This window comes from Belonocnema kinseyi, chromosome 4 (assembly GCF_010883055.1).
Source record: "Belonocnema kinseyi isolate 2016_QV_RU_SX_M_011 chromosome 4, B_treatae_v1, whole genome shotgun sequence".
Lineage (NCBI taxonomy): Eukaryota > Metazoa > Arthropoda > Insecta > Hymenoptera > Cynipidae > Belonocnema > Belonocnema kinseyi.
The window spans coordinates 91,313,767-91,340,267 of record NC_046660.1 but is presented as its reverse complement, the minus strand read 5'-3'; the positions used below and the strand labels follow the sequence as shown (position 1 = coordinate 91,340,267).

Genomic DNA, 26,501 nt, shown 5'->3' with positions numbered 1-26,501 from the left:
TGTTTTAAGCGCATAGTAAGTTTTGAAACTAACAAGACATGTAAAGCAGTGTTACGCTTACTCCCTTTTTAGAGAAATAATAGATCATTCCACGTACCACCGAAATTAAAGCAAATCTTATTTCGATAATTATATAATCTTTATATTCGTCAATTAATTTAAAAAACCAGACAAAATGGATTCTCCATTTATCCTTAGTTTTACAATCGGAATTCTCCAAAGATTTTCAGAGGCCTGGAGGCTTACCATTCGATCATCAAATTTAAGCAGAGTTTAACTCAGTTATATGGATTGAGAGTCATCACAGCTGAAAAAGTCACATTTGGTTTATTTATAGTGGGGAAAACACTGATGTTTTTATCTGTTTTATACTGAAAAATTTAGCAACGAATGACAAATATCATTGTTTTGGCCACTGGATACAAATTATATATAACTTTTTCACCTGGGGTCAAACTACATGGGTGAATTTTGTTCGAAATCGACAAGTTTATGTAATGAAATATGTATTATCATCAGAAAATAGTAGAAATTCTTAACGTCTTTTGAGACTAGATAGAGCTATGAATTAAACTTCAAAAAAAAAATTTTCTGAGAAAAAGACCTTTCCCTTCGCTTCGCTGGGATTCGAACCACAGCACATCCGATGGTCGGTCGGGTGCTTTTCCCTCAATCTACTAGAGAGATCCATAGGAAAAGATCTTTTTTCATAAAAAAAATTATTTTGAAAAATGTTTAATTCAAAGCTCCAACTCGTCTAAAAAGACGTTAAACATTTCTGTTATTCTCTGATGACAATACAGATTATTCAAAAAAATGTCCAGTAAGACCTAGCAAAATAATGCGTGTATTTCTGAAAAAGAATTCTTTCGATCTCTCTAGTCTAGTATTATTATTACACCATTAAGCCATTTCCCTTTCGGGGCAGGCGTGACTCACTCGGTAGGGGAAAGGAGTAGTGTGTGGAAGGGATAGAGATTTTTCAGATTGATCCAGAATTCTCGTGCTATTTAAGTAAATAACACGTTCGTTCCACAACACTGCTCCGACCCAGGTTGCTGATCAATCTCTCTAGCAATCACCCCAAGCGAAGAATCTCACGAAGTCGTTATGGAAGGTTCCCCACTTGGGTCCATTAGTGGCCAAGGTCTTTTTTTTTGTTTCAGGCGTCATTCACTCTACTGACACTCTTTTTATTAACTATTTGCCGCCATACTTTCCTGTCCCGGCATACTTCTCTAGCTTCTTTTATGCCCATGCATTTTTTCATGCAGGCTCTCGTGTTTCTGTGACTTCTTATGTCTCTTCTAACTAGGGTCTCATTCACACATTCTAACCATTCTTTCCGTGGTCTACCTCTGGGCACGGTGCCATTTACTTTACCTTGATACACTTGTTTCGTTAGTCGTTCATTTAGTAGCTTAAGGGAAAAGCACCCGACCGGCAATCGGAAGTTCTGTGGTTCGATTTCCAGCGCAACAAAGGAGATCTGTTTTCAGAAAACATTTTTATATAAAGTTTACATCGTCACGGAGTATTAAATATTGACAATAAGATCTAAAGAATCGTAGAAATTTCATTGAAAATCTTTTAATAATTTCTTTCGATTATGTATTAAATTTCTCCAAAAAAATGTTAAGAACTTCACGATATTTCTGGGTTATTTTTCTACGAAAAGATAAAAATTCAATGAACTTGATCTAATTCAATACTAAATTTTACGCTGTAAAACGCACAAGCCCTTATTATGGTGAGTAGAAGTTAGAATTAATGAGTCTAAAAACATGTTTATTCCTAATAAAATAGAACCTCTACATAAAATCGTTGCCAAGTCCGCTTAAGAGGATGGTTTTAAAATAACGAAAGTGCGAAAGTACCTGGATAAGGAATTCTGATAATTTTATCACTGTGCGTAATCTTGATATATGGCCGATAAAAACATTTCGCGTGTCTTCGTTTCCATAACGGAGCCTTATATGTATTCCATTCCATTCCAACGGAATTTTCAATGACGTGGTGCGCCGCTCTTGACAATAAAACAGGTACTGTATATACCATCTAGATTCTAGAGGTAGACAGGCTGCAGATGGCATGGGCACGGCAACCGGCACGTGGAACACTGAACACAGGTGTAGCATTCATTGATACGAATGCTGCTCGTAACTAAAGTTTCAATGCGATTTAACGCTGGCTACGAGCACATTGTGCTTCCGTTGTGTCAAAAGAAGAAACAATCCCCGTTCCCGGATAACTCTCTCACAATTTTTAATTTTATCCCTGCAGCAACTTCCCAGAGATTTTTTATTTCTCAAAAAAAAAATAATAATAAATAGGAGCTCGTGAAAACTGTAGGCGAGTTTGACCTTTTCAATGCCACCCGTGCATACATTTTTATGTACGAAGGAAGAAACGTCGTTCAGGGTTTTAAAAACCTCTTTACTTCTGCATTTTTTTATATGAAAATTCTCGAAACTCATTTATTTCTTCCTTAAAATTAAATCTTAAACTATTATTCGTTATTGTTTCGAAAGCCCCATTTGGAAAAACGTGTACAATAATATTTACTTAGGCTAAACATTTTTGGTTGTGATTATCGAAGATGTATCGTCAAAACAGAGAATTAAGTTTGAATTTCTATTAATTCACCAATTAGATCGCTTAAAATCTATTTAGATCTAATCTGTTAGGAAGCTCGACGTCGACTATACGGCATCCGATGAAAGCTGCGAATTGAGTTTGCTTTAATACATTCGACGAATTAGTGGTATTAACCACACAGTTATGCATTGTTCCAATTGTTGTGTGTTGAGAATTTGCAACATGTTTGCATTAATTATTGAATCGAGTCTAAGACAAACTGAAAGGATTATGTACAAATGAGTGAATCTCTGTTCATAATCACATTGTTTATATTAGAAGATTCATACAGTTGAACTCAAAGCGGTCATTAGAAGATTTATCTACTCGATGTTTTGTAGCAAAATTGTAACATAGCTTGACTAACAAGAGAAATGAGTAATCAACTGATAAATATATCGTTGTTGAGGAGCGAATATAAATCATAGGAAAGCACGCCAAGCTCTGCCGGGAGGACCTTATCGTCGATCAGTACATTGATTGCAGGCTGGCAGGTCAAATACCGGGATCGCCGCTCGGCACGAGCATGATAGCTTATTCAATTTCCGAAGCCGTATTCACTATTCAATTTGGCGGTTATCAGTCTGCTACCATCCGGTATCAGGATTCAATACTTCAAAATTTTCTTTCCAACGCGAACATCAAAGCTTCTGAAAAACATTCACACTCTCCTAACTCAACAGAATAACCACGTAATCGCCAGCTCTATCATTCCTTAATCTTCCAAAAATTAAAAATAGCTTTTATTAGAAGATAGAATTATATTTAAAGAGCCTTCATGTTTTGGAGGTTTATCATTTCGTCGGTTATCTAGAGTCACGATATGCTTTTCCGCATTATGTACAATGTACATAGATAATCGTGCTTAATTAATTGCTCGAGAAGTGCGCGCAAGGCTCAGCAAACACATTTACTTATTACCATCTATCTTGAGTGATGTCTCCCAGGGGAATCGATTTTTAAAGTGCAGGGTGATGACGAAGAGGTCGACGCTCGATCGTATTAAACGCAAGAACTATATGTAGGCGCGGCAATGTACATTCCGTCGAAAGCATCACTCCTCAAGAGGCTCTGTTCGTGACATGGAAGCGTAATACCGACATGTGAAGAAATGAAGTCGGTGTAAAGGAATAACTCGATTTCGCCCATTGCCAATTGCCAGATCGACATCCAATTACTGCAGAAAAGATAACTTTAATAACGTGGTCTCTTCCTAAGTGTCTCTGGTGAAACTCTTTATAATTATATACAAGATTCGAGCTTGTATCAATTTTAGTCTTATTTTATCCCTTTTTTAAGGAAGGTGCTGAGTTAAATCATCAGAGCTCAATCCATACGGTTAGGCTCATGCTTGGTGATCACTATAATTAGTATTGACTGGAACATGTCCCCAAGGTCTAAGGAGACATTTACACGATGCATTCTAGGCTAAACTTCCCAGGAGAGAACAGAGGGGCGTCGTATCTGAGTTCCGTTATCTAACTGAACTGAAGTCTCCTTGACGACAGGAGTAACAACAAACGCCTAATGGCTAATACCTGGCTCAAAGTTTAATTTCCTGGCCTGTGGACAATGCTGAAAGTGACCTCGCTTCCAGACCTCTCACTCTCTACTCTATATCCCTGCGAAGTCTTCTCTCCTCTCTCCTCTTACGACCCCTTTGTGTCTTTCCCAACCACATTTACAGTGAATAGGCGGTAATAACCACCATGGAATATTAAATGTCTGATTGCCGGGAAACTGCCCCCTGTCCTTTCACCCGCCAAGTCGCCTTTTGACGATTGCATGTTTGCGACAACTTTCCTCGATTCTAAGCTTCTACCTGTACGTGGCTTCGAATCGACAGGTGTGGCTTATTTAAAGCGATAACACCTAATGATACTTTAATTAATTAATCCAAGAATTGCCTTTCCAATACCCTTTTTACTCGAGGGGAATATAAGATGAGTACTTCGTTTCCACTTTCTAGGGGACATTGAAAAGAAAGGTCTTTATATTGAACTATATTTGGAAGAAAGAATTTATTAGATATATTTCATTTTCCAATCATACTTTTACTGTTATTACTGTTACTATGTTCTTAGTTATATCAGTAAAATTATAATAGTGTCGTAGTTATAGGTAATTATCTGTAACTACAACAGTTCCCAGAATATTGTATTTTACCAAACGAAACAATAAATACTAGAAAAAAGAGGAAGCGCTCTTAATCCCTCTTTATTCCCCTTATCTCTCGAAATGATATTTGCATGAAGTGAACAAAAAAAAACAACAATTAAAACATTTATGTCTAAAGTCTGAAATCCACATGCACGTTTCACTAAGACCGTTCTCCTTCTTGTTTACTGAACCTGCCACAAGTGGAATAGGAAATACCTCAGTAACTTTTATGCATAGAACTAAAGCTTTGATCGCACACGACAAAAAATATTTACTTTAAACTTAAACTTTCTACAGATAATATCATCAAGAGTATGGAACAGAGCAATTGCCGAGCATTATTAAAAGATGCAATGACAGTGAGAAGAAGATTAGCTGCGCAAAAACAGCAGGAGTCGAACGAGTGGGATAACAGGAACCTGTAGAATATGGGATGTTGCTTTGAAAGGGATAGAGGAAATCGGGAAGCGACCTCTATTTCTAGCGTCATGAATCATGCATCTTCTACCCAACAAGAGGATTCTCCAGTTGCACGAGCAACTAGCCAACCAACCCATCTGACAAATAAACAATGTTATTTGTTCGGTACGATCTATTCCATCTCGGGAGCCAGTCGGAGAGAACTCGCACGATGGGATATTCCGAGGGTCGGGACGAGAGAGCAGACGGCTTTCCTAGTCCAAAGCAAGAATTCTCCTTCCTATTTCCCGGCAACCAGCCGACCCTGTCAGCACCAGAGTCCTCTGGCGAAGTGACGAGGGTGGACGTATATCTACCGGACACTACGAACCGAACAAATAGCGTTCTACTATACTCCCATGCTCCGAAACACTCTGGACATTTGAAATCCTACAGACTGTACTTCGTGTTTCCCTCCTTCATTCCACTACTGAAAACACTTCTGGGTGATCGAAAATGTAGCGAAAAGCGTGGTAAGGAATTGCTCAAATAAAAGAAACATCTCCAGATTTGAAGCGAATTCCATGTCTTTGATTCGGCCCAGGTCAATCCCTTTTATCATCAAATGTATTTTTCCACTTAATAGCTGAGTACCATATTTCGAAAGCAGTAAATTCTATTGATATACTTTCTAAAATTACCTTGTTTTCTGTTTCAGATGAACCGTCCTATTCAAGTGAAGCCAGCGGACAGTGAAAACCGCGGAGGTGAGGACAAGCGATTCACTAAATCGTTAATAAAAGAAAACTTCGTCCCCATTAACTTCTCGAATCCGTGGTATAATTTAAATTTATTTTCAGACCTGATGGGAAAATCTTTGAAATTCAGAGACACGATCGTTCATCTAGAATTTTTTTCTTCCTTTAGTTTTTTTAACAATAAACAAATTACACAAAGTTGTTCACTATAGACATTTTTTCTCAAGTAACCGAAATACATTTTCATTCTAAGGTTCTCTTATTTTCGGATCCCTTAGGTTTCCGAGACTCATCCCTAAATTTTGAAGCGTAGCCAAAGTGCTTGATCAACAACCCTAATTGATAAAATTGACAAGTTTATGATGAACGGTCGTGTTTCACGTAATCCAGTGCCCAGTTAAATTTTCGGGTCAATAATATTATTCACATTTACGTCTGTAAATTCGACTTTTATTACTGCCAAAATTACTGGAGATAGATATTAATATTGCATCATAAAATAGTTTCATCATTAGTTCTTTTCAACAAATAAAAAGTTCTATCTTTCCCATTCATCCGATCAATATTTATCTAAGGATTTAACCTAGACATTTTCTTGTTTAGGTCCGATGAATGATCCTGATACGGCTCCTACTTTTAAAAAGACAAATTCGGGCTATGTAAGGTTCAGACGAACGACTGTACGTATGCGGGATGTGTTTCTCAGAGTGTGCATAAACTAGTTTCAGAAATAACTGTCATCTTATTTTTTCTATTTCTCACTGCAATTTTCAAATACAATTCGTGTACTACATTACCCTTACATTACCTAAGTATTTGACGTATACGTTTCCTCAGAAATGCAGATCGTTAAAAGGTAGCTATTCAAAACCGAAGATGATGTGCATTCACTGTACCACAATGTCTTTATTCTCCTCGAATATTACTCTCTTCGAATGGAATATAAATCGCAGGACTTCTTTAAAAAGGATCAAAGAATTGAAAACACTTTCTTGCAATGCGCGATCCGAATGAAAGGCAGAAGATCAGCCTCAATCCTCCTAATCTTCGAAGAGACCCTGTTCTCATCATTCACTTTGGCTATCCCCGTACAGAATTTAGATCCATTCCTAACCCGAACGTCTTTCTTGTGCATGATCCTTTCCGTAGTCCTTAGTAGTTTGCTTGGACGTAGATGAAGCGAGATGATGATGCGGGGATAGACGGGAGGCAGGAGAGGAGTCACGTAATTCATATGCTAATCTCGAGGAGATGCCATTGTAATCTCCGGTCGCCCGCCTCGGCACGGCCCACAAAGCCTTGCCTTGACGTGGATGCAAGCGGAGTGATCCAGAGCTGCGGAAGCTGTATAACTATGTAGATGCTGTATCCACGTAGAAGGAGAGTTCAATCAGGGGTTACTGAACTTCAACGACACCGTCAACCAGACCACGCATTCCCTTTCGGGAAATCTCCCCTCTCTGCAAAACGATCACGAACTTCATTCCTGATCCCTCGATCTTGACACATTTCCCTTAATTCCCTTTTAGCCAAATCAAGATACTCAAAACTAATTGAGAAGCTTCGTGACAAAAATGGTTATTCCTGGAAAGTTGTGTAAACATAATTTATCTTCAATCTTTGTTCTTATTTCTATTTCTATTCTCGAAAAAAATTTCGCCTCTGCTTCCAGACTAACTGCTTTTGAATCATCTTTCCTGATCCTATCCATTTCTCTAATCCAACTATCACTATGGTGTCACCCATAACCTTGATTCCTCTTTAGTCTATGTTGTTCCTTTTCTATTTCTATTTCTGATTTACAAAAAAGGGCTGCTTCAGATACACTCTTAGTCTACTAAAACCTTAATAGAGTTTTAAAAGTTCATCAAAATTTAACAAGCTGGACGAAAAGTCTGGAGGTTTCAGTTTCTGTATTGTTCGAGTGTAGACAAAGCCTTTTCTCTTTCTCTCTTTGCTCCTGAAATGACGGGATCGCAAAAAGATCTTCTCCTTTCAGTTGCAGAGCCAAACGTTGAATCTCCTCTATCGCCTCGTCACAAGAGGTTTCATTGTTCAAGCGATTCGTCGACTTTTCTCACGTTAATGACTGCCCTTTACAGGCCATCTTGGTAACCCGCCGCACAGCTTAATTACATCACTCCCTTCTCATCGCGATGGCACTTTAACGCGCCTCTGATCCACGAAGTAATGTCCTATTAGCAGTACAAAGGACGGATCAAATTTTAATTGCAATGCTTTAAGTCGGTACTTCGTTAGCTATATTTGGTCGGTGTCTGTTACGAATAGCCAAAAACATTCCTATTGTAATTTTCTCCAAACCTAAATACCTAAATATTTCAGCTTTTTATTTTAGAACTATTATTTATATTGATCGCTTCTTCTTGTTATTATCCCCTGTCGAAAGATGTGCGCGATAAGGTATTTCTTTTTATCTCAACGATGATTGAAAGTACACTTAAGTCTTGACAGAGGACGAGGAGAGAATCTTCTTTTTCCCCTATCTTCTGCTTGCATTCGCATTTTCCCACAAGGTTGTTTTCCAAATACAAAATTCGGACGAACCCGGTATAAAAAATTTCAGAGGGTCATCAGTCGCGTTTTTTCCGTGTTTCTATCCCTTCGGGTCAGAAATAGATTTTTAATCGGCCAATACCCACTGCCTGGGCTTGTCCTTCTTCGCGACCTTGTTTTCTTGAACCGTCGAAGTGAAGGTTGTCAGTAGGGATTTGAGAAATGCGCATCTTGCGCAGTTTAACTTCGGTAAAGTTTTCTGGAGTGGATAAGGTGAGTGGGAGCTGTACTAAAGCTCGTTGAGCAAGTAGATATAAGTTTCGATCCCTCGGCGAGCCATCTTGTCTCCACTAACAGCACTCGCACTACTTCTTCGGGATAAAGGCAGCAGAATATCACCTCCCATTCTACTGACACCACTACCAACTTTAAAATCGTTCCTGTGAACTATTGTCTGCCTGTTTTACCTGCGTAATTTTCAATCCTTTTACAAATTTGTATTTGAATCTGCAATCCCAATGTGAATGCGCATCATCAATTATAGAATTTAACTTATCACAGCTCCTAAAATGTAATATGTTACTAAGCTCTCAATGAATAAAAGAAAGGAGGAAACGGAGACCGCCAAACGAAAGAAGATAAAGTGCTGACGTAAAACATTAGTTTCACTTCTGGAAATTGCTCACCATTTAGAATCCCTCATCCATTCGACATGCGTTAATTCGCTTGAAAGTTTTTACGATAAGACCGCTGCTTGTTCGGAAAACCCAAACACATTATATTTCTTCCTCAACTTATTCACGAAGTAATTATTTTTCTCACCGCGTGCCAATTTATTTCACTCTAGCTGTATACATTATTTCTCTTTATTGGTTTATTTTCTTTATCATCGCTTGAAGCCACAAACTTGAGTTAAGACTAGTGTAGATTAAATTCTTCAATCACTTTGATGCTTTTCTCTTCTTTCAAAAACTTTTGTCAAGCCATAATTTCCCGGGGGTAGATTTTTTCTGGGCGATAGGGCCTAAAGGAGGCGTTAATACTTTGCGAAACGACAAAGGTCCAATTCCTTGCTCGTGGCAGTCTCGGCGGCACAATGGAGCAGGCGTTCAATGAAAAGTACCCGGGGCTAAGAGAAGAGCTCTGTCTGTGAGAAGGTGCGACGACTTTGAAGAGAGGCAGGGGCAAGACGATGCTGCAAGTCAGGCGAGAATCTAATTTCCCGAGACAAATCCTTAAATGTGCCCTAGAGCCCAGAGAGGGTGCTACTTCGCGGAATGAGATGTCGACATCGTCACGTACATGAGACACCTTTATTTTATCCACCTTTCGTATCATATAACGTTAGCATTCCGGAAAATATATCTGTAGGAGAAAACCCTGTCAATCTCTTTAAATATAATTTATTCCTTATAAAAAAAATAATAATAGCCGTCAGGATCTTATCGGATGCATCAAGTAGAATTGAAAAAAAGAATTGTAGGTAGGAAAGCCCACTTGGAAATTCATTAAAAATTTGATTGAGACATAAGGTTGTTTTATAGTGTTAAATAGATATTTTTGATTAAAGAATTGAGACATTTTTTGAGTTTCGATGGGGGTTTTATAAGAAGTAGGTCTGATCTAGAAATCTAGTTAAAAAATGAATAGAGAGAAATATCCTGCACTGTATATTTTAAGTTAGGATGAACATTTCGATTCAAATCAGTTACCATTTCGGGAATCGCGAGCGACAAACCCTGATCACTGATGACCACCGTACTTTGGCCCATTGCCATCTCTTTGTTTCTGTTCTGTATTCCAGAGTGCATGATGGACGACGGGAGCGCCAGTGCCATCTTCTGGAAGTAGGAGGCACCGGTGGCGGCTGCTGAAGGTAACTTCGACTTCCAGGAGATAGCTAGCTTCCTTTCAGACCTTCATTCTTCTTCTCCACAAAGTGACAATATAAAAGAGAGAGAGAGAGAAAAGAGAAAAGGATATTCTTCCTATCACGCCATCACCGCTGATTCAAGCACAGTTTGGTGCAAAGTTCATTTTGCTGCTCGCTAGTGTTTGCCCCTTTATCCTCTCCCATTTTTGTAAAGCCTACCTTCCTACTTCTGCTTATAAATTGGAAGATTTATCTTACAAATTGTGCACAAAATTTTTTAAGTGATGAGAAACTTTCGCTTTTATAGATTTTGTAATTGGACTTAATTTCATGTTAGCTAATGATCTTAATATGAAATTCTCTCTCTCTATCCTTCCTGGATCCAACTTAATCGCCACCTCCAGCGAAAAGTATCACCCGTTCATTGTCCGCTCTTTACAGCTGTGACCATATAGTGGCTCGCTCGTTGGATGTATTGTCTCGTTCGTTGTCGTTGTTTTTTTATCACCTCTGTACATATATCTTTTTCTAATTATGATGTGAGTTACGATTTCTCGCTGTACCTAGACTTTTGACTCTATGGAATTTCCACTTCCTGCCACTTTCCATCGCGGCTGTCCTTCTACTCCCATCACCGCCACTGGTCACTTTAGCACACTCACACCATCGTACAAAAATTACAACAAGTGTAAAACATGCCCAGTGCAGATATTTCTAAATAACCTTCGCTCGAACGCTGACTAAATTACTTTAAATAACCAGAAAGATGCGTCCTCAAAAAAAGGAAATTAAAAATAAATCAGGCCCATAAATATTTGGTGAAGTTACAGATAAGGAAACAATTTCAACGATTGGCACTGAAGGGACCATCCTCATCTAAAAAAAAAATTAGAATCACAATCCGAATCTGAAGTTAGAAATAGCTGCAGTGCTCTTAAAAATTAGAATTTATTTATGTCATATTTGAATGGGCGTTTGATTCTAAGAGATGTAATCTCAAGAAAAAAACAAAGTTCACCTCGAAGGTGCTTCGATAGATACATGTTTTTAATTTTTCTTTTTTTATTATCAGACACACTGCATGCTTGATTCCAAATATTCTGGTTCCCGAAAGAATATTTTCTGTTTGGAATTCTAGATCCTAGCTGAAGTTTGAGATTAGATCTCAAATAAATTTTTGATGGACTTGGGAACTGGGAATCATATAGTGTATCCAAGACCTTCGAGAAGAACTTTGTTCTGAGTAGTCAGTCGCTTTTCGTACCGGTTTCCGCGTTCCCGTTCCACCTGTTTCTTCGGCTTATGGTGTAGGTCTTAGGTTGACATTGATTGGTTATTTATTATTGTAATTGTGATCATTTTATATTATTATAGTTTATTATTATTATTATTATTATCGTTGCCACACACACAGCCCCTGGTGTTAGATGTATATTTTTCGTAATTACTGGAGTGTGTTGTACGCGTCGCAAGCGATGCGTAACCTATCCAGACGCTCATATGTTACTTACCCTACCTCCTTCCCCTTAGGATGGTGGATGCTGTGGTGTAACCGTGTACCTTTGTCGTTCTTGGTGTTAGTCGCCAGACTATTTTCTTTAACTGGCTCGCCATTGTTGGTAACCGAATCTCCTAACAATACGCTTTTCTCTTTTCTTCCAACCTATAGACAGAAAGCTGTTCGTGGGTATGCTCAGCAAGCAACAGACAGAAGACGATGTCCGACAGTTGTTTTCTGCATTTGGTACAATAGAGGAGTGCACAATACTTCGTGGACCTGACGGAACAAGTAAAGGTAAGATTTTTTATTTATAACATCATTTCCGATGTTAAAAGTCAAGCAGAGCGTCAACTATCATGATCAATCTTTCCATAACAACCTTTTTTGAAATTGATTCTTCTATCTCAAAGAAAATTAGATGAGATACTGAAATCCCTTTGCATTATAATTGGAAAACTGTGTCTGGATGATTACGGAATAAACCTTTAAGAAAGGCAAAGTAGTGAAGCTAGTGAAATTAAAAATAATACAAGAAAGAAGAATGTAAGTACCTTGCGATCGCTCAAAGAAAGCAATTACCTCGTTGGGTTGGTCTCTACCTGGAAAATATAATCGCCCTTGCTTTTGAATATTTGTCAGCACTGTATACAGCAGAGAAACAGTTAGGTTAGTTTGGGTGGGGCAGCTGAGTGCTAGGCAGTTGCATGCTAAGAGGAGCAATAATTTCCGCCGGACGAGAGAGAAATTTACATAAATATTTTTATTCAAGCACCAAGTGCGCAAGCAATGTAAAAAACACTAAAACATTCTATCTCCAGAGATCTCAACGGGAAAATATCCATCCTTTTCCACTGACAAATTTTATAATAATACAGCATAAGTCAGAAATTCTTTTAATATTCTCTAAATTCATTCCGGGAAAGATTTAAAGAGGCAACTAACTTTATAAAGGGGACTCTTTGATGACAGAATTTTCCTTTTTATTGACAACCAAGAAACATTAAGTAACCCAGAATGAAGTAGAGAAATGACGAGAAGAGGAAACGTAAACCAGACTGGGCAGGAGGCGCGAACGTAATTAAATTTCCCTTTGAAGCAAAACTCACTTCGGTACTTAATAAGATTTTGATTCATGGTATCAGGCCACGTAAAAGAATACTCAAACGAAACCTTATTTTTTCACTTTTTTCACTCTTTACTAAAATCGTCGAACGTGGAGACTTACATTATAAGAAAGCGTAGATGATGTAAATCTGCTTTTATGAAGAAAAAACCTTATCGTTTATTCTATACACCTCCAGGTATACATCCCTCGTCTTCAGCTCATTCCACCGAAAGTTTTGAAACACGTTTCATCACAGCGAGTTTCATACCGCCATGTAATGGAGAGATCAGGAGAAGTTATATTGGTCGATACCCTTGCTGCAACTCCTCTGGAAACACGTTCGTTCCTTAATTCCTTATGCTACGTGTTCAATTTAGGGTGGAGCCAACTCGTCAAACTAAATCAAAATCCGGATTTGAATATGGATGAAAAAGCTCTTACATTTAATAGTTCGTAAGTCTTCTATGACGAGGACCATCGAAAATGTTATCTTCCTTTAAAAGACCCATTCTGATTGACTCCTTACTAACTTTAATTTTTTCATTGTTTTCTATTGTAACTCTAGTCGTCAAGACTCCAGTAAAAGGTGTCCCAGAATTATATACGCATGCTGCTATGAAAATAAACGTAGTAAAATTTCAGTGTCATTTTGTTATGCAATGAGCAGTCATATACATTTTTTCACGCTTGAAAATTATTCCGGTCAGTACGATAAACTATAAAGGTCGCAACGAGCTTGCAGTAACCAAACAACGGGGTCAACTAATTATTGCATCGGCATCTGGCCAGCCGGCCATGTTCGTATTTCCCACAATTTTCCCGGAAGGTTACATGCGACAGAGATTCAAAGGTGGAGCTCCATCGAAGTATCTCCGTAACGAGAAACTCGCGATTCGCCTTGGGAGGAAGGAGGTCAACTGTCGACGAAGCACCGCTTTACATTTTTCCCCGTAACGACAAACTTCCTCCAATTATTTTTCTCTTGCTCCGTCGGGATTTCAAACATTTCAGCGCCACTTGAACCAACTCATCTGTCCTATTTTCGCCGCAGTGACGAGTCCTGTAATACTCCTGTCTGTACGTCCCTTGTCTCAACAGAAAACAGAAATGCAACTGTATTAGTTCAATTGCATGGGTCGCAATAATTCACGGAGCTAAGAAGATTATAAAATTGTTATGAATAATTGAACGAAATAGTATTCAAGGGTTGTCTCTAGCAGTTTCAAGGAGCCAAGAGGAAGAATAGAGAAGGTGAGATATGAACTAGTATCATGGATGTTACGAATACACTTCTTCTGCAATAACATATAAATGCAGGCGAGAACTTGAAACAATTCTGCGCATAAAGCTGTAACAACACGGTGCTAGTAGTCAGCCATCTTTTAAAGTTCTCAAGCAATTCATTCCTTCCGATTTTTAATTTTCTGGGTGACTGTTTCTTCTTCAATCATTAGTGCAACTGAATTAAAATCAAACGGTACTTCGTTAAAAGGAGATTGATCACAAATATGCTCGCCTTCACTCTATCCTTGAAACTATATTCTCTTTTCAAAAATCTGTTTATAAAAACTGTGTGAAAAATGTTTGCTCTCCACCAACTTTGAAACCGCAGGTTTTCCAAGTCCCCATTTTTCATTGTGCAATGTTTCCCAGGAGTTGTTAAATACGACCGGAATACGCAATTTAGCATGAAAAACCTTCTCGTATTTCCTTGGTAACGCAATTGCAGGAAAAGTGGTTCAACCAGGTGGAGCGTAGCGAAACAATGTAATTAAGTAGGTATCGAAGCGCTACTGTGTACAGATACGCCTTCACGCTAGTGAATTACCTTTGCGCGTATCGAACGCACCGACAGAAGCACACACACTAAGCCAGAGAATCTAACAGAGGGTGCTTTGGACAGAAGCTCTCAATATGTCCAACCTAATCCTCTCCCTGAGGGCCTGGGTCCCTCTCTCTCTCTGTTTCGCTTTATTTTGCAATATGTACAAACATTTTGAACCCAGCTGTGCCGAGGATTTAGGAGCTAAACGTTTAATAAATACTTGGTTCGTGCGACACCCAACCACGAGACGAAGTAGCTTGATTTACAGCACGATATACTATACCTTACCAGTCGGATTTCCTCGTTGTCAGTCCGAAAAGCAGATTGATGTAGCATTACGCCCCAAGTTTTCTATCTTAACAAGTTTTTAACAAATAAATTGTAAGAGATGTTTGGCGGATGTCTGTAAATTAAGCAAGCAAAAGGGCGTATACGAGTTTCGTGCTCTAGCAAGTTTATTGTACAAATTTGGTGCACTAAGTAGGGTAAAGTATTCCAACTTAGGTGTACGAGTTTAGTGCTCATATTTTCTGTGCAACAAAGGGAAAAAAATATTTGTTCCCACTATCCCTTGAACCCCTTTCATAAAAAGAAATTGGCTAATATTCGAAACAAGCTAGATAAAGTTACGATTCCTAAAAATAATGTCATTTGGTATACCTTCTTCTGCAAAGTGCATTATGGATCGTGGCTGAAACGTTGAAAATACTGAAGAAGGCATTGTTCGAACAAGCCCTTGCGGAGGAGTATAAGCTACCATTGTACCCGCGAGATTTACCGTTCTTATATTAATGCGATTACCGTCGAGCGTCGCGGTCGAGCATCTCAGAGAAAAGATCCTGAAAAGGGTACCAAGAGGACCATCTACTAGTGGTATACCACATCTTACGCCCTGCAACGTCAATATCAAGAACGTCGCCGAGTTTCACTCGCAAGCAGGTCCGTCGAGAATAAATATCTTTACCACTCTTGCTTACTCGTCCCTTCCGATGAGCAGCTTTTCCCCGTCGACCATAAATACGCCATATTGGCCATAAACCTTTACATTCGTGCATTACCCACCCCGTTCGACGCGTCCCTCGCTTCCTGCATCCTGTTATCGAATAACCGGCGGTAGGCAGCTTAACAGGCTACTCCGACGCTCCCAAAGCCCACGATCGAGAAACGCATTCACGTTCACAGTTAGAAGCTTCTACATTTATGATGGATGGAAAGCGCACCCATTTTTTCCTTCTGACGGATCTCCTCCTCTGTAAAAGTTATACTATAAATGACATTCTGTCTTCTGCTGTCACAAAAATCTCTCCTAAAATTGTTGGACACCTAATTTGGCCTACGAATTCACTATAAAAAGTCATTGCACTTAGTTTTATCTATAAATTCTTTACACAACATGTGGTCTGTGAATGTTTGACTAACGTGCACTCTACAAAAATTACTATAGGTAGTTGTGGTTTTTGAATTCTGTATGCAGTTTTAGTTCAAAGTTTAAAGGAAAAACTAATTTTCTAGTTGTGTGCCTTATTAATATCTCGATTTCAGTGTACCAATCCTTATACTTAGAGTTTGTGTAAATATAAATTTATTGAAATTTAGTGAGAAATTATCAAATTTGATATATAAATGGGATAGATTTGTTGTTTAGAAATTTGCAAGAAATTATTGACCAATTTATCTATATATTCTTTCGATCCCGATGTGATGCATATTCTTCTTTTCTTTAAGCAAAATATATGAAGCATATATTCAAAATTACGACAGTCATTAATCGATTAATTATACTATTTGATTAAAAAAGTTGATTACACTGTCGTTCAAATTTCTGTTGACTATTTTTCTGCATGTGATAACAACCCTACTTTGACACCGTAACTCTCATTTCAGATAGAAACATGGTGCCTGCGTTTGACCTCTCCTCTAATTAAAATGTTGTGTTAAAACCGCAAATCAAACACATTCCGCAAACTCTATTCATGTTTGTGCCACTGTAATTAGACTTAAGCGATGAAAGCTGCGTCGTTTTCAGTCCTCATCAATGTGAAATTGAATTTTACATTAGAGAGCTCATTATTCATATAAGTGCTAGTTTGTTCCATCTATATTTCTCATTCACTAAAGTAGTATGAACATTTAGTATGTAATGATGATAGCTTGTTTTACTCTAGTACACAAACAGCTCTGCATGTATGTTCTATAATTTGTATGTTAAAATTTTAGTTTCAAAACATTAAAACTCTTGACTATAGAATCTCTGTGAATAATTTCTAAATGAGTTTCCCAGGCAATATTATATCCTTATAACCTCGATAATCTATGTAGAAGCAACCCGTCTGTCGTTCTAATTGTGATCTTATGTAACGAGTGCTGTTTCGTGAATATCCTACGTGGAACAGAATGGCAACGACGCTCTCCCTACTTTATAGGCCGACCATTACGGATCTGTAGGTTGTATATCAGGGTGGGGCATTAGAAATTTAATAATCCATTGTGGCTGGAGCCGTATCCTTCATTCACTCCAGCTTGCATTGCAGCACTCCTGGCAGTCGCTAGAAGCCCTCCAATGACCGCGTCGTAATCGTAACGAGACATTTTACATAGCGAGCTTGATATGTGTTTGGAGCAATGCCTGGGAAACAGGGCTCTGTGTAACCAACCAAGCTAGCACTATAAAACTATATAACGGGGGCTGAAAGGGGGTAGTGATGTTTATTACATAATGGACGCACGTAATACTAAAGTGCTCTGCAAAATCGTTCGTTGAAGCCGAGGTTCGCAGGATCATTACGTTTACATGTCCATTTTTGTGATCCAGTTTACCTATATAGACTGCACGCGAACTGAGCCATAACGATACGGTCGAAAAAAAAATCACGAATAAACTTCGTTCATAAAGCCGCGGTTCGAGTTTACATCGAACTGTAATGAAACGTGATACGATACTGTCATGCAGTCCCAGTGTTACTGTCAACGAATGCATACTCTCGGCCCGTTTATTGCTTCTACTTCTATTACAAATCAATTTTATTGTCTAGTGTTGGGGACTAAGTTGGTGCTCAAAAAATAACATTGGAAATTTTTAATTATGTCACGAAATTTCACAGCAGTGATTATTTATTTAAAGTAGAAGTGTACAGTTCGCAAAATTAGGCTTACTTTAGTGCACCAAACTGGGTATGCAGATTTAATGTTTCAAATTTGGTGTACCAATTTAGTCCATTGCACTGGGATAACAAATTTAGTGCATAAACTTAGTGCAGAAAGTTGGGTGTGCAGATTTACTGCACGAAATTGGGTATTCAAATTTAGTCATGCAAATTGGGTCCACCAAATTTATTGTACACATTTAGTATGCTGAACTGGGTATGCAAATATAGTGCACAAACTTGCAATCAGTGCAGTATATTGAGTATAGCAATTTAGTGCAGTAAAACGGGTATGATTCTAGTTCTATAACAGCTAAAGGTTATTCTCAGCTTTTAGGAAGTAAGAAAGTAATAGAGAAAATTGCTTTTGAACCTTCTAACATAACACAAGAGTTCCTAGATCTGATGATTTATATGCCATAAATTGACAGGTAATTTTCCTAATTTATAAAAGATGAAACGGTGATAGAAAGTGTGCATTATATTAAATTACATCAGCAATTTTTCACTGCGGGAGATCCAGGTTTCAAAAGAAAGGATAGGAAAAAAGACGTAAGTAATAATTGGTTGGCTTTCGTCCATTTTTGTAAGGAGAGTCATATTAAATAGCCCACCTGCTGCTTGCACGAGGCAAGGCATTCTCATTCAATAAAAATAAAAAAAGATGCAGCCCTTCTTCGTTATCGTTCTTTTCATACAGCTAAGACGAGGATTAAATTATGAAACAATAATTTCACGCGGCAATTTTTTATTTAATATCCTAGAATTCAATACGGAAGAGATTTTCTCCGAATGGAACTTGTCTTTTAGATTAGCAATCCGAAGATATTTTTCGTTGAAAAAAATAGAACGTAATTTTTCGGGGGCAATGACACTCCTGGACAGAGTGGGCTCGGACCCCAAAAGGAAAATCAATGCAGTGAATGGGCTCTGAGCGTAGACGCCTGTCACACTATCGCTATACAGTGGGGTGAACTTAAAGTAGGGTGAATTCCGTGCCACGTAAGCATATACAGGGTGATGAAGAAACTTGAATCACCCCATGCTTTTCCAAGGCCAGTCAACACCACTGTTAAAGAATTTTCCTCCCGATCGAGCGGACATAAATATTCAAGTGGAAGCAAACAAAAACTAGCAGTTTTTATTATTTTCTCGTTCTCATTGTCCAACGAGAAAGAAAATCTTGTTTTCTTATTTTATATGCGTTTTTTACCTGTTTCATCGTCTCACTCGTGATCGTTATTTCCCCGTCGAAATCTTCTATTTTCTCATATCTGGTTCAATACAAATTGAAGTTCTATTTTAGAGTTTAGTTCGCTAAGGAAAATTTTCTAAACACTATATACAGAGAACATTTTTTTTACAAGTTCTTTTTTTCATTATCTTTACAATCTTTCTTACGATACCTAGTTTCTCGCCTGGGTTAAGTTTAGGAGTGGAATTTTTACTAAAAAAACATGCAGTTCGCTACATTACGTTGTAATGCAAAATAAACGATTGTTAACATAACTTATGTACCAGATTTAATGGGCTTCACGGCAAAATTTAATGATCCGTTCTCTTCTTTATAGAGTATGAAATAGTTACAAGGTTGCGAAACATAATTCAGTTTAAAATTGAAAAGTTAAAATGGAAAAATTTCCTTTTTCCCAAGCAACGACACTAGTAGTAAAATTTACAACTTCTGTGCACTTTGCTTTCACTCAAAATTATTATATCCGACTGATACATCCATGAAATGGCTAAAATATGTATGAACAAAAATAATCTGGCTGGCAGAACTGTTATGGATTGAATATAAATGTTTTTAAATCCCTTTCTTGTACATCTAAATCTACGCCATTTGAATGGCTGCTATCTCGCGCGCACCAGTGTCGCTGATAAATTTCGTAAAAAGTGGAGCGGACTGGCTTTCGTTAACGACCTCGTTAAAATTTGTCATCAGAAGCTTGAGTGAAAAGCGGACTATTTGGGATATTCCTGTCACGATTCGTTTTCACATTGGACCGGTGCGTTTAGCGTAGAATAACTACGCACTCCGTGGTTGCATCGTTAGACCGATAGTTTCAACGAACGATAAATCCTTCAGAAAGGCTTTCCAAACGGTATTGACTGACAAGTACCCGGATTTCGTGTGAAATTGACGTCCGACATTCATGCCATAGTCGTACATTATCAAAGTGGAAGCTTGGATTCATGAGTTTTAGTTTTCAAGTTAAAATATGAGCTCAAAGAAAACAGAGAAACACTCATCTGTCAATATTTGTACCTAAAATTCACACACTCAAATTTCAATTAATTATGCTTAGATTTATTACTCACATATCTAAAAAAAAATTTTGAGTTCCTATTTAATTTGAAAACCATATGCAGACTAGACTTTTGATGCAGTGTGAATTCCCATGCTGATTAGAAATATAAAATTGAGAAGGGTGGACTTTCATATAATTATTTTGACTCCCCATGGCTTATAGGATGGAGTAGAACACACAATATGCGTCTGCACGAGGCAGGGTGATTTTTTTTCTCTTCTTTATTTGGACATAGGGTGCATGTTAATAACAGTGACAAACCGGCTTTTATATCAGATGAGCGTCTGTTATCTTCCACGCTACATTTGTGGACAATAGGCTTTTTAAAAGTCTATAAGTTAAGGATCACTCTATAAAAAGACTTTATTCAACACTTTTGCTGTCGCGGCAAAAGGATCACTTTTAATAAAGAAATAAATAAAATAATAAAGTACGATTAAGGAAAACTTTCTCGATTAAAAAATAAATTGAGAAGTGAGAATAGGCCGATTTAGAAGCTACTGTAATAGCCTCAATGTCACAATTAAAAGCATTTTTGGCGGTCTTTGACGATGCAACATCATTTATTTTACACAGCCTCCGGAAAAAGTCGAAATTGGACGGAAATCGACCCGCCGTGAGCAAATAGGGCTTAAGAGGAGTCGAAATTTGAACGCGTGTTCGCATCGGTCGAGTTGCACCCGTGTTCACGGCAAATGTACTCGACAGAGGGGCTTAACACGCATTTAGGAAATCCGAACGCGCACCAATGCCACACCAAAGTCCATGCCGACTTTGACGATCGAGCCCCCCCCCAATTCCCAATCCTTCCCCTGCCCAACCTTTTCAAACGATAATCCAATCATCCATGTCCTGCGATTTGAAGCTAGTAATTCCCTATGTTTGATGATCCGTAGGTCATTTGCCATCGGTGTACTGAAACTTTTCGTTCTCAGTCAAATTACCATATGACACATCATGCTCTTTAGATAAATTTATACACTCAATATTTCATATACCAAAATTGCAAAGAGAGATTCACGTTTACCTTCTGTTTGGGATGTTATGGGAATTTGATGTTTTCTCACTTTAAATTTAAACAATTTTTGTGAAATTATACATATTATATTTATTCAATTATTCGACAATCCTCTCAGTAATATTAGTTTCAGTTGGAATTAAGTAAGAATGAACAAAAGCTATATCTTGTAATTTAATTCTCTATATAAATTTGGTCAACGTAAGTCAACGTAACATTTTTTGTCTTATGTAAAAAAATAAAAGATTCTAAAACTTGATACATTCAGACAAAGCAAGCTTATGTAAATTCATCTAAATCAAAAAAAAGAACGTATTAAAACTGAGATCAACTAAATTTTCCGCATATCAGTGAAACAAAATTAAATTGAGTTAATCTCAGTTCGGATTCACGTGACTTGATTTTATAATAATTTATTCGAGTTTCATTTTAAGTCGCCTAAATATTCACTGAAATTTAGTATAAAATTACATTTTATTTAAGTTCCATTCACTTTATTCTTGCAAATATTCCTTATATTTAATTTTTCAACTTAGGCGAAGTTTATTATTTCATAATAGTTAATTGCTTTCATCAGAATTCACTCGAACCCTGTTAGATTTCCTTAAATTCCCTTGAATTCGTTTTAAGAGAGTACCCTCAGTGATAGAATTAAAAAGGAGAATCGTTCGATATTTGGATGACATTTGTATTAAAATGCACTGAAGCTCTGTTTAAATTTTTTGAACCTTTCAGAACTTCATAGTCGAGAAATTAATGATTGAAAATAACATGTGGTCTTATGAGAAGACATACTTTCTGTAGTACATATAAGAAGATTGAAAAATTTTTGAAATAATTCTGACATTAATAGAATATTATCCGAAATCCATATATGCTTCGAATAGTATCATCCAGAGCCTATAAGAATAGAAAAATAATTATTTATACCTTAAATGTATGTCTGACGTCAGTGAACTGAAGGTATGGCAATGTCGCATCCATTCCACGTGCTCTAGATTATTCGCGAATTTGGAATAACACGCGTGCTCACGCGCGACGTTGCCAAACTGAGGATTGTGACTATGTGAGTCAATAACAAGTCGAAGCGTTCCATCAACTGAGTTGCTACGTGCCGAGGGTACTTTCGGAATGAAAATTAACTTAAGTTTCTTTGGAATTCAGAATTCAGTGATATTTTAATTAATGGAGTTAATTCGATTTCAAAATAATAAGACTCGATTTCAATTTAATAGATTTCATTTTGACTTTAGTATATTTAATTTGACGATAATATACTTTAATTAGAGTTTAGTTGAATTCCATTGTTAATTAACTTCAATTATTTAATTATTTTACTGAAATGTAGCAAAATGCATTTAATTTCATTTGAAATTCGCAGTCGAGTTACCTCGGTAATACACTTGGACTCCAATTTGTGCTAGGCCATTGGCGTGCTACGCTTTATCGCTATACTACTGTTTTATTATACATGAGCGACCACAGTACACCCCTCCCGCGGCTCCTCCCATGCGAAACCGCGGGGCGGCACTATTTTTGACAAGCATAAATCGAATTTGCTAAAATTAAAGTCCGAGTGTAATTTAGTTCATTTTACTTTGAATTTACATGATGCCGCCTTGAATTTACTTGAATTGTGTTTAAAATCACTCATATTCAGTGCGATTGATTTTTGATTGAATTCAGTGAAACTATATCAGAAGAACTGCATTCCAATGAATTCGAATTTATCTGACTTAAAATAGATTGGAAAAAATTGTAAATGCTTAATCGCATTGCGTATGGAACTCTATGAAGACCAGTATAGTATTTCAACATCTAAATCGATCAAACCATCATTACTGGACTATCATTTCATACTCCATGTTAGAAAATATTACTCAAATAGATCGTTATACATAGCAGTATATTTTTAATTTTTTAAGCTGATTAACTATTATAGGGACCTAAAATCTGAATATTGCTCTAAATGCTCTATAATTGCATGGAACGCCAGTTTCGATTGCGCGTTTAATGGTCATTATATGGGTTTGTGAGAGGGAAGTCGGCGCATAGGTAAAACCACAAATCTCATGCTTGAAACAGGAACATAATCGTTACTGTCGGCTGTGTGGCAAATTGCAATTTATCGATAATATGTATTTTCAAACTAGAATAATGAATTTCAAGAGGTGCGTGATTTTCAAGTTTTGTCTGACTAATGATGAATCTGTTTCGACGGCTTGCCTGCACAAGAGCTATTGAATCGCCAATTTCTGCATGCCGCACATGAAAATGTCTGAATGACTTGTGACGCGATTAAATTATTGTTTCACTTTATTTAGTAAGTAGATTTCGGCCTCATTCTCCACTTGTCGAGATTTCAAGTAGTGTAACAAGAACATAGATATTAGAGATGATTTTGATTTTAATCTTTAATAATGAGTCGGGATTTATGAACCTCAGTATTTTCAATTAAAGAGAACACGAACCCTGTAGATTACTGTTATATTCATCGAAGAAGTGTTCATTCATGTCCGTATGTTTAGATTAATTATTTTATTATCTGACTAGCTCTTGTAAAAATATCAATATTTTCAACTCCTACATACAGGATAATAATTAAAGTTGGATGTTTCGGCAATGATGATAGTAATAATAGTAATAATGATCTTGATAATAAGTGCAAAATTGATAAAATTAATCAAATAAATAAAGAAATTAACCCAAATAATAGTAAAGGGTTCATAAACTTCCTTACCATTTTGAGAGAGAATGGGTCATGCTAAAAACTAAGGTTGTTAAAAAGTAGGAATGGGAAGGGCTCAGTGTAAATAACGTTACAAACATTGATGATGTTCTGGACGTTTCTTGATGATGAAGAACAAATATAGCGAATCTTGCGAAAGATGGCCCTCCAACATTACAGTTCTGTAGTAAATTAATAAGTATGAAAATTACTTTCATATTACAGACTTCACACTTTTTCTCCGATTCTCCTTTTTTAAAGAATTCTTTTCTTTCCCTGTTTTTAATAAACTTTTCCTTTTTCTCGTTTGTTCGGTTAGGTGTGCACTAAATTAATACAACCCAATAAGAAATTCCCAACTAATTTTTGTTAAAAGTTAACTTCTTTTGTTTGAAATATCACTACTATATTTGTGTTTCAGAATTCTTCTCCTTCGATTAAAAATTCTACTTAAAAATGTATGTCTTTTGAATTAATATATAAACTCTCCCATGTTTTGTTGAAAATTCATATTTTTTGTTGAAAAATCAACTTCATAGTTTAAAACTGAACGACTTTCTTAAAAATTCATATATTTTTTCATTGAAGATTCATCATTTTTGTTTTAGTTTCGGAATTGAAAATCCATCCTTCGTGGTAAATAAGTTGTCCTTTTTGCTTTAAAATTAATTTTTTTGTCAAAGATGCAACTGTCTTCTGCAAAGTTTCTCTTTTTCTTTTGAAAATTTATCTACACGGTTAAAAATTCAGAAGTATTCCGTTTAATTTTATTCTTTTTTATTTAAAGTTCGACAATTTGGCTATAAATGCTTTTTTGTAGTTTGTAGGTTAAATTTCAAATACTTGTTTAATATTTTGTTTAAAAATTATTGATTTTGTTTTAAATTCAACTATTTTTTAAGTCATTTTTTTGGACGAAAATTCAACTGTTTTGTTTTAAGTTCTTCTTTTTGGATTGAAGTCATTTTTGTTGGTTGAAAATTCATCCGGTTAAATTGTAAATTAATCTCTTTTGGTAGAAAAGTTATTATTTTTTTGTTGAAGATGTAATTGAAAATTCTACTATTTTTTATACAAAATCGTTGCTTCAAAATTCATATTTTTGTTGTTGAGAAATACCATATATTTCATCGTGATGTGTTTCATATTCAATTTAATGTGGAATATACATTAATTTTATTTAACGAAGTGTCTCGTCGTCCCGATATTCGGAATGAGTAGCCAAATATTTTTCATAAGCTTGGACAGTCGTTCCGAATATTCGTAACAACTAGTTCATCCCCTTTTCCAACTCCCAAAATTTTTCAGGACAACTAGATGGAATCTTTATTTGAAGTATTTAGTCGCCTATTTTCGTGAAAATCACCCCATTTGTTCATTTTTGAGATAATTTTGGATGGTAAAATCCGAGTTCAACTTGGATATTCAATATCTGAAATTCATAACTCGAAAAGTGCTATTATTTATTTGATTAGCTCTGGCGGTAAAATATATCTACGAGGCAGTTTCAGCGACAAAGTGTCGTGAGTCAAGTTGTGTTATGAATTTATAAGCCTGCGTTATTTCGTCACCTTAAGATGTAGAGAACGTCAGGCTCGTCGAGGGTGAAAATGATTCGGGGCAGGAAGCAGGTCATATATCGCCGGAAATTTTCTCATACCTATGAAGGAGAAACTGTTTACACAGAGCGACGAAAGTTTCCTCTGTGTAACCATATTCTTCATCACCTGCTGTAACCAGCCTTCGCAAACGACATCCTGAATATTATAGTAGACTCAAAGTGCTTTCGAGTGCGTGTACACTGTACAGTGTGCAAGATGAAGGCGAAAGCAATCACTTTTGTAAATAAAGCCCCTCCCCTGCTTCTATATTTGAAGATCATTCGCAAGCGCTGGAAATGAAAAATGCCAGAACTCGGAATTAATAAATGAAAACTTTTAAAAGAAGGAATAGAGATGTATCACGTTATGTTCTTTTCAACCAATTTTTACATTCGCTCGGCTCCTTTATTTTTTATGACATCCCGCAATGCTGAAATGGAAACGAGCTTTGCGAAGGGCAACTACTCTGCTTTATTCAGCTTTTTATTTTTTTCCTAATGTCGTTTCTACGCAGTGATATTTTACTGCAAAATGAAAGATTTATATTTGATGTTTAAAAAAAGGGCAAAGAGCCTTTTTTATTCGTTACTTGCCATTCAAAAAGTACGTTATACTGATGGGAAGGAGCAGGTTTTGTGACGATGTGTGATGAAGGGAGGCGGTTAGACTTGGAAAATATAAATGTGAATAAGAATATTTTGCAATGCCTGATGAAATGAAAATTATGGATTTTATTTTACAAGTCAAGCATCTTAATACCCGACTTCTCCCTCTTTTTCCCTTGTTTAAGGAACTTCCGTTTTTCTCGTTTTACGCTTAAATGAAAACTGAACCAATAGAAACCAAAGAGAAAATAAAAATATTTTTTGTTAAAAATTAATTCATTTTATTAAAAATTCTACTGTAATATTTTATATTAAAAATTAA

At 36.7% G+C, this 26,501-nt stretch overlaps 1 protein-coding gene across 1 annotated transcript in view; it reads left to right on the top strand.

The window, feature by feature from the left end:
• Positions 1 to 5,914: 5,914 nt before the first annotated feature.
• LOC117171951 (CUGBP Elav-like family member 4) overlaps positions 5,915 to 26,501 on the top strand; it is a 92,674-nt gene continuing 72,087 nt past the window's right edge. The window contains exons 1-3 of the mRNA XM_033359635.1: positions 5,915 to 5,963; positions 8,057 to 8,065; positions 12,011 to 12,136. Coding sequence (XP_033215526.1) covers positions 5,915 to 5,963; positions 8,057 to 8,065; positions 12,011 to 12,136 — 184 coding nt within the window. The remainder of the gene's footprint in view (positions 5,964 to 8,056; positions 8,066 to 12,010; positions 12,137 to 26,501) is intronic.